Source organism: Eupeodes corollae, chromosome 1 (assembly GCF_945859685.1).
Source record: "Eupeodes corollae chromosome 1, idEupCoro1.1, whole genome shotgun sequence".
NCBI lineage: Eukaryota > Metazoa > Arthropoda > Insecta > Diptera > Syrphidae > Eupeodes > Eupeodes corollae.
The window spans coordinates 155,585,076-155,594,364 of NC_079147.1; the positions used below are offsets into that span (position 1 = coordinate 155,585,076).

General features: G+C 35.1%; 1 protein-coding gene across 1 annotated transcript; it reads left to right on the top strand.

Moving 5' to 3' along the window:
- Window positions 1–2,330: 2,330 nt before the first annotated feature.
- Window positions 2,331–9,289, top strand: LOC129941653 (exocyst complex component 8). The gene is made up of 8 exons (XM_056050345.1): window positions 2,331–2,446; window positions 2,515–2,670; window positions 2,745–3,069; window positions 3,140–3,281; window positions 3,389–4,019; window positions 4,080–4,210; window positions 4,278–4,676; window positions 9,031–9,289. The coding sequence occupies exons 1-8, from the start codon at window positions 2,392–2,394 to the stop codon at window positions 9,205–9,207; spliced, it is 2,016 nt and encodes a 671-aa protein (XP_055906320.1). The 5' UTR covers window positions 2,331–2,391; the 3' UTR covers window positions 9,208–9,289.

Consider the following 9,289-nt stretch of genomic DNA (forward strand, 5'->3'; position numbering starts at 1 on the left):
AACATATATATATACATATAAATATATAATAATAAATAAATAATTTGGGTAGCCCAGCAGTCCGTTGAGAACTAGGTCCTAGTGACTTACAACTCTCAACCATTCCTGTGTGCGAGTAATGTTGTCAGGAATGTTGAAAATATAAAGTTAAATTATTATTATTATGTGATGCATTTGTTTTGTATGGTAATAATAAATTCTTTAAAATGTATTTTTAAAATTTGTTTTAATAATAAAAATGATATTTCGAATTTAAATGACAATACATAATATACTTATTATATACTATTTGCTAAAAAAATAAAAAAACGTATTTCAAATAGTGATTTCTTTAAAACAAAATTAGTCTCAAAACAGCCCCCTCTTAAAATTTTCAATAGCTACGTTCAATTAGGTTAGAGTGGAACTGTGTTTTCATTCTAAAAGGATTTTGTCATGAAATAAATTATATTTTGTGTGTCTATTTTGTGCAGTGTCTAAATAAAATGGATATAGAGGAGTTTTTTGCAGACGAAAAAAAAATTAGGAAACAATTGAGTTCTGATGAGAAAAAGAATTGGATGATGCTTGTGAGGCAACATTCCTTAATTTGGAAGTTGAAGGATAGTTTTCAGAAGAACAATTGCGTTTTTCAGAATAAGGGTCTTTTGTCAAAATTTAGCTGAAGTTTAAAGAAAAAAAAGTTTAAAGAAAAAAAAACTGAATTTTAGCTCCAGCTGCGTACTATCCTCAAAACTGGATTTAAGAATAAATAAATTAGGGGCAACAGTCCGTTGAAGTCTAGGATCTAGTCACTTACAACTCTCAACTATTCCTGTGTGCTGGTACTGTTGTCAGGGATGGAGGACCTACAATTTTAAACTGAATCTGAATGGCTTATTTGAGAAAGTACTTTTCATGACAAGAATTACTCTTTAAGAACTTGTCAATTCCTCACAAGACGCAATACCCGTGGAAAAACTCTAGATGGAATATACAGCGATTGACCTTAATACCTCTGGTATGACAGTCTAACGCCCTATATAATTATCATGCAACGGACCTTACTGCACTGGACCTATTCATACAAATATTAAAGCAAGACAAAATATCTCTTTTCCACCTTTGATATATTCTATTGTCAACTTTATATACAAATCTATCGTATTATGATGGAGCTGTTTTTTTTTTTTACGTTTCCCGTAGCATTGGAAGTTTTATATAGATAACGTAGTGCCTCTTGCGAGGAATCGACAAATATTTCAAGAGTAATTTTTGCCACGAAAAAAGGTGCTTCTCAAACTAGCCGTTGTGAATCGACATAGGAACTATCCCTTCCATCTTTGACTTTCATCGGACACAGAAATTGTTAAAAGGTGTCACTAGGTCATGGTTCTCTACGAGCTACTGTCAATTACAAAAGAGAATCGTTTATAAAAAATTGTAATAAAATAATGACATGCATCAAACATTGAAATAAAACAAAATTAATGCCTATTCGTGTAAACTATTCTTTTTCAGGCTGGCTGTTTTTGATTTAATGCATTCAATTTTTATTTTCATATCTATCAATAATGTAACATTTGGAATTTGTCATAGTATGAATCTGTGATTCGGCCATATTTGTATAGTATCTGTTTAAACCATTGTACGTAGTTCAAATGCCTTGTATTCAATCTAGGAGTACATGCGGCTAGCTTAAGTAAGAAAATAAATTTGATTTTGGACTTGCAAACAAGTAATCTCTCTTCTCATCCATTCGTTGATGATAAACCCCAAGGTAATTATGATGCAACTGTGTAATTGGTATTTCACATAAAAGTGGGGGAAAAGCCATTTTGACATCTTAATTTCCTAGTGCTCACACTGTGTCTACATAATAAGGGTAGTATTATCCCCTTGAGTGTGCGCTTATTATATAAAAAAGTGAAAAATGTCAACATTTGCATGAAAACATTTTTTGCAAAGAATATATATTTATATAAATTTGATGCAGATAGTAGAATAGTAGTCCCGACATACTCAGAAAAGTTATTTTTGACTTTAGTTTGACATTTTACAGCAAAAATACAAGTGAATTAAAAATTGAAGAATGATATAAAAATAACATAACTTTAGCATTTATTAAAAAACGTCTAAACACAAATTATACCATTCTGCCAAAAACAAAAACTCATCATATTGCATAAATACCCTTAATAACATCTTTCTGATGGAATTTGGAAAGCGCTTTCAATCTTTTAATGAAGTTAACATGTTTGGCAAATTCAAATTTCACAAGTCTATTTTCCCCCTACATTTTTTGACAGCGAGTTTCAAGTTTCTAAACACACCAAATTTGTTTTTGTTAATAAGAGGTTGGGCCACTTGTCATTTTGCAATTTTGCATTACCACTTAGAATCAACAAAAACATGACGGATACAAATTTAAGAGAATTTGATAAAAAAGAATTTATTGTTGAAAAATGTAAAGTTTCACTAAATATAATAATTATTTGTTTTTTTCAATCGTTCTATTTTTTTTTTCTATTTCAGATGTAAATTCATTAGTGCGAGAATCAGTAGGTGCTTCCGAACTTCAAGGTAGGAAAGCTAAAATTCAAGCCTACAGTGATAAGACATCGTCCACCCTCAAAAAACATGTCTACGCCAATTATATGCAGTTTATTAACACTGCCAAGGAGATTTCTCGTAAGTTTGCCTTCAAAAGAAGTTACTTTTGTTGAATTCTGCGAAAAAAATAAGTTTGGTCTTTTAATAATTAGATTTGGAGTCGGAAATGTATCAACTTTCCCATATTCTGCTGGCACAAAGAAATATCTTGGGATCCTTAATCGAAGGTTCAGCTGAAAAGTCAAGCGGCAAAGAACCTATTGCCTTGAACGATGATAACGAAGATGCCAAGAGTCAACAAGCAGCTAGAACAATTAAGGAAATAGTTCAGGGCTTCAAAGGTGATCTCGAAGGAAATGTGTTCCTGCACGAAGGAGCCTTAATCGAATTAGATTCAAATGACTACAGGCCTATACAAAGAGTATTTTTCTTTCTATTTAATGATACTCTTATTGTATGCAAAGTAAAACATGACAGGTGAGATAAAATTGCATTGAAATTAAAAAACAAAAGTTTGAAAATACCCATTTAACAATTACTATGCTAGGAGACTAGAATTTGTAACTCAATATGACCCAAGGAAAGTAGCAGTGATTAATATAAAAGACCTCGAAGGTGTTAAAAATGCTATAAATATAATAACGCCTGACGGATCCAAGATAATACAATGCGTGACACTCGCTGGAAAGGTTTGTATTTCTTAAAAATCTTCACTATAAGATGATTCTGTTTAGTTGTTCTCTTAGTCCCAATTGAATTTCAATCTTTATACTATTCTTTTATGTTACCAAAACAGAATGAATGGATTGAAAAATTTGAGGCTGCTTTCAAATACAATCCCAACAACAAGCTTCATAAAAAAGGTCCAGCTCCACAGCCACCAAAGCTTCAGAAACAAAGTTCATCTCTTAGTACAAAATCTGTTGACAGCAAATTAAGTCCAAGCGAAAATATAAATAACATCGAAGAAAATTGGGGTCCTGATTGGCTGTCATCGGCTCCAGACGAGATTGAGGCATTCATTGTTCAGCGACATTTCGAAGATGCCTTGGCACTCCTCCAAAAGTCTGAACAGCACATAAAGAAAGATGACACGTTTTGGAATTGTGCCGAAATATCTGCAAAAATAAAAAAATTACGAACCAATTTAGTTAATGTGCTCCTTCAGGATCTATCCAATTGTCAAAATCGATCATTGCCATTGGCGTTGTTATTGTCTGGTAAGCCATTAAAGCTACTTGTAGAAATGCGCCGTGAAAGGCAAGCTTGTGCAACGTTGTTGAGAGTAAGTACCGTCACCATACGTGCTTCGCAACGTGAAACAAGACGAGGAAACCAGGACATCTCACAGATTTTCTTTCGCGACATGGCGCATGTAGTGACGGAGTTCTTAAAAGCCTTTGGAGAGCAATCAGCTTGTGTTAGTTGTTAGTAATTTGTTTTTGTTTATTCTTCTACATTTATCTAAAATGTTGATATATTTTCAGCTCTGATAGTTTGGTGCAATGCTGAGCTGCAATATTTTGCAGGTCAATTAATCAAACATTACCTTATAAAGGGTGTTCTTCTGGAAAATGTTGCTAAAATTGTTGAAAGCATAAGAGAACCTTGTTCCATAGTGAGATAGATTGTTGTACTATTTAAATATTTCATTTTTATTTCAATCTTCCTTTGATTCCAATCAGCTAACCGAAATTGGATTGGATTTGTCTTATCATGTCGAGGGTCTGCTGCGCAATACTCTTGATCAAATAATCGAAGATTCACGGATGCGACTACTTGAAACTATTGGACGCACAGAAGATACATGGACTCCACATAATTTACAAAGCAAACCGAATGTGAAAAAATTTCTAAGAGACATGGATAAGCTGGGGATAAATATGAAATCCCAAATCACGGGCGACACATTTGTTAATCTAACACAATCAACTGTGAACTTCTGTCGACATTTTCTAAGTCTCACTGAGAGTTGTGGAATTTTGGCTAAAAATGAAACACTGAGACTTAGTGTAGAAATGCTCTTAAGGGATTTGTTTATTGGTCAGCATGCTATTAAACCGGCATATGATATTACAGTTGATGTAAGTATAAGCTTTTATATTACAATTTTTTATTCTGAAAAGACTAAAATGTTCACCTTAAGAAAAAAAAAAAAAACAATTTAACAATTCAATTGTGTAAAAGCTAAGTTTAGAGCGATCAAAAACAAGGCTCAGTGAGAAACTAAAATATGTTTTCTAGTAATAGATATTTTAGCTTAAGCAAGATTCATGTGGTTTTTACTTCTTTTCCATCCTAAGCTCTAAATTGTGCGATTAATACAAGCTTAAACTAATGACAGAATTTATATGCGTGCGAAAGTCAAAAGTTTTATAAAGAATGTTTGGAAATAACTAATGATATCTTGCCTTGGTGAGAGCAACTGCGAATTATATAGTTGCAACAAGTCTTCAAAGAAGATAAATTGTAGCTATTTTTATTGCCTTGCTCTATGTAGTTCGAATTATATGGAATTTCGATTTATTCGGGAAAATATGCGTCAAGACAAGGTGTAATGGTCATCTTCTGAGGAGCCCAACCATTATATTGGGGCGAAACGCATATATGAACACTTTTATGCGGGTTTATATTTATGTTCGTGATTTTAAATCATATTTATTAAAATAAACGGTGTTCAGGAAAAAACAATTCGACTGAGCAGATGATGCGGATATGTTGGAGTGGTCCCGGATTTATAGTTTGGAATATGATTAGAATCCACACGCTTAGGCCAAAAGAATAATTGTGATAACACATGAATCTAGAGAGTTTCTTCCCACTAGTCAAACCGGTTTGAGCTTTTTATAAAGCGAAGGAGATATTTGTTAATCCTTTTTTTAGCCCCCCAGATGAAGTTTGCGTCTGAGTGAAAGAGCAGGGCAAGTGCAGAGGAGGTGAGAGATTGTTTCCTCTTCTTCTTCGTCCATACAGCTCCTACAGAAGTCATTTGAGGCTGCACCAATTCATATTGCCTGTCTGCCTATAAGACAGTGTCCCGTAAGGACACCTATTAGGGAGCTAATATGAAGTCTGCTTTGAGATAACAAGTCTTTAGAGCGTTTTAGGTCCAGTGAAGGCCATATGAGTTCTGTGGCTGCGAATGTTGGTATCTACCTATCTTCTCTCTTTCAGGTGAAATTGGTATAACGGTTCCATTTTTAGCGAGGTCGTCGGCTCTACAATTTCCCGTGACGTCTATGTGGCCCGACACCCAACATAGGTGAATGTTAAATTGCTCCGCCATCTCCATAAGAGACGATCGACAATCGAGGGCCGTTTGAGATTTGGTTAAGACATCATCAAGAGATTTAATAGCAGCCTGACTGTCAGAGAAGATGCGGATATCAGAAGTTGATATCACGTTTTCTCTTAGCCAGGAGAATCGCTAAAATTTCCGCTTGAAAGACGCTACAATGATTAGGGAGGCGGAATGAGATGCTTAGATTAAGCTTTTCTGAGTACACACCACTAACAACTCCCTCATTTGTCTTGGATCAATCTGTATAAAAATGAATGCTTTTGTTATCCAGGAGTTTTTTGTCTTCCCATTCATCTCTGGATGGAATGGATACCTGGAAGTTTTTTTCCAAATAGGGGTTTAGGAATAGTGTAGTCTATGTACTTTGGTATACAACCAAAGAGGTTCAAAATGATGGAGTGCCCCACATTGTTGTTGGCCCATTGAGATGAGGCGTCGAGTCTTATCTCTGTTCTCGCTGCCACTTGTTTACTAAAGATATCGAGGGGTTTCAGATGGAGGAGAGTGTCTAACGCTGCTGAGGGTTTGGTTCTCAGAGACCTGCAGTGCGTTGCACTCTGCTGAGTTTGTCGTAGTATGTGACTTTCTCCAGTGCAGTCCACCATACTGCAATCCCGTACATAAGTGTTGGTCGGATGACCGATGTGTATAGCCAGTAGGTTATGGGAGGTTGAAAACCCCATTTGCTTCCTATGGCTTTCTTGCAAAGGAAAAGAGTTGCTGTAGCTTTTTTAAGTCTTTCCTGTATATTAGATTTCTAACTTAATTTTTTGTCCAATGTCCAAGGTATTTGGCTTCATTGGTAAAAATTAGTGGTACACCTTTTACTAAAGGAGGTACAATTACTGGGATCTTGTTTTTCCGTGTGAAAAGGACGAGGTCTGTTTTTTGAGGATTAATACTAAGTCCGTAGTGATCAGCTCATCTAGTGAGCATATTGAGTGCATTTTGGAGGAGGTCTTTCAGTGTATTAGGATGTTCCCCTGTAACGGCGATAGGAACATCATCGGCATACGCAACTACTCTGTAGCTTTCCCTCTCAAGGGATATTAGTAGTTCGTTAACCACTATGTTCCACAGGAGAGGGGACAGAACACCACCTTGCGGAGTACCTCTACTGACTGACCTTTTTGTTCAAAAATCTCCCAAACTAGAGTTGATGATCCTGCTTTTAAGCATTAGATTAATCAACTCACAGATTGAATATTCGACGTTTAAGGTAGTCATAGCAGAAGTGATAGCGGATGTGTCAACGTTGTTGAAAGCGCCCTCAATATCCAGGAAGGCCACCATAGTATATTCCTTTTGTTTTGCTCTAGGGAGCATTCGATAGTTCTTACCAAAGTGTGCAAGACTGTTTCTACCGATTTCCCTTTGCAGTAAGCATGCTGAGACATTGATAGTCTCTAACCAATGCTGTTACATATATGGATATCGATCAATCGTTTTAGAGTTTTGAGAATGAAAGATGATAGGCTAATAGGTCTTAGGTCTTTAGGGTTGACATGCGAACATTTGCCCGCCTTGGGAATGAAAACTACCTTTACATCTCTCCATCGCTGAGGTATATAGACCAGATTTATACAACTTTTGAAGATCATCTCAATGATGGGCAATGTTATATCAATGTTATATTGTAGCTCAGCTGGTACGATTTGATCAGACCTGGAGATTTGTAAGGTTTGAAACTATTCAGAGCCCATGCCAATTTTTCTTTTGTAACCAGACCTTTAGGAAAAATTAAGTTAATACCCGACCCAGGACTGTTTGTTGTATTAACGGATTGGGAGCTATCCGGGAAGTGGGTAGTCCATAGTGTAGTCCATGTACCTTCTGAGTTTTTAAGACAACTAGGCATGGTTGGATTTGTCGAGAGAATCTTCCTTATCCTTGATGCCTCCGAGGATTCTTCTATGGAGTTACAGAAGGATCTCCATGAGGATCTTTTGGCTATTCTCAATTCTAGTTTATGCTTTTTGAGGGATTCTTTATATGAGTCCCAATCTTGGGGATGTCTAGTCTTTTTTGCTCGATTGAAAAGCTTTCTACAACCTTTCCTGAGTATATCTAGTTCAGCAGCCCACCAATATGGTTTCTTCCTTTCCCGCACTGTAGTGAGGGGCAGGCAGTTTCCACGGCTTTATTGAGGGTTGCTTTAAGCTCATCGACCTTTTGATCTAGCGCACAAGAGCGGATCTGAAAGTTCTGGTTTAATCAGATTTTTCACAGTCGCAAATCTGTTTTCCTATAATTCAGGAATTGGATCGATTTCGGGGTCCCTTTAATAAGTGTGAATTGGATGTATCTATGATCGGAGAACGAGTTCTTCTTTGATACTCTCCAATTCAATATTTTGTTTGAGAGATTTAACGAGACAAGAGTCAAATCTAAAACTTCTTGTCGATTTTTAGTGACGGTTCACTACCTAGTTTGGTATAGGACATGTTTTGGAGTTGAAAGCACTGAAGTGTGCAAAACCATTAACTACTAGGCCAATACAATTATTGCTAGGACTCATATTCATATAATCAAAGCAGAAAAGTCTAAATGATCGGAAAAAATACTCATTTGTTTTTATCTTTTCGAGATATTGAAGGTTATCTTTAAAACTTTAAGCTTTCCTGATGTATACATCAACCGAAAAGGTTTCTTTAACCTTAATATAGAAGCAACAATTAATGCATCTGAATAATTCATAACTGTAGATGAACTGTGGTCAGTCTCAGATCATGACTCGCGGGTATTGATAAGATCAACAATATATTCATATATGAACGAGAATACGCAGGAAAATGATATAATTCTCGGAGATTCTGAATACGGTATAAAACCTTGGCTTTAAACGCCTTTTTCATTTGAAACACAACTTACTTTAAAACTGTCTAGCTTTAGCTAGTAGTAAAATCTATGACTACTAAGTTTTTTTTAGTAGTGTTTTTTTTTTTGAACCGTCAATTTTTGAAATATGACCCCTAAACTTTTATTAATTCTGAAATTTTGTTAAACATATTTGAAATGTGAAAATTTTTTCTTTATTGTGTATGAATTGTACGTTGGTTTAAGTTAAATCCAAATGATGCGTCCAGTTTTAAAAAGATAATAATAAGTATTTTATTTTGTCTCTCTTCTTCTTTTAGCCAAATTTTGTTATGAAAAACAAAACTTATCTCGTTGAAAATCTACTCGTGACAGCCTTTGATAGATACGAGAAATACTCGGGAGTTAAAAGTGAAATACTAATAGAACTTTACCATCAACTTGGAACATCACCAAAACCAAAGCCACGCAATATTTATCAAACCGATGTTATCTAGAAATTATTTAAAAGAGAAAAACAAACAAATTATTTATACTTTATTATGAACAAAAATCCTTGGAAAGGAGGGTATTAATGTA

Coding starts and splice junctions, on each gene's coding strand:
- LOC129941653 (XM_056050345.1), top strand. CDS start 2,392: ATGACGGATACAAATTTAAGAGAATTTGATAAAAAAGAATTTATTGTT. Junction 3,282..3,388: donor GCGTGACACTCGCTGGAAAG/GTTTGTATTTCT, acceptor TTACCAAAACAG/AATGAATGGATTGAAAAATT. Junction 4,020..4,079: donor GCAATCAGCTTGTGTTAGTT/GTTAGTAATTTG, acceptor ATATATTTTCAG/CTCTGATAGTTTGGTGCAAT.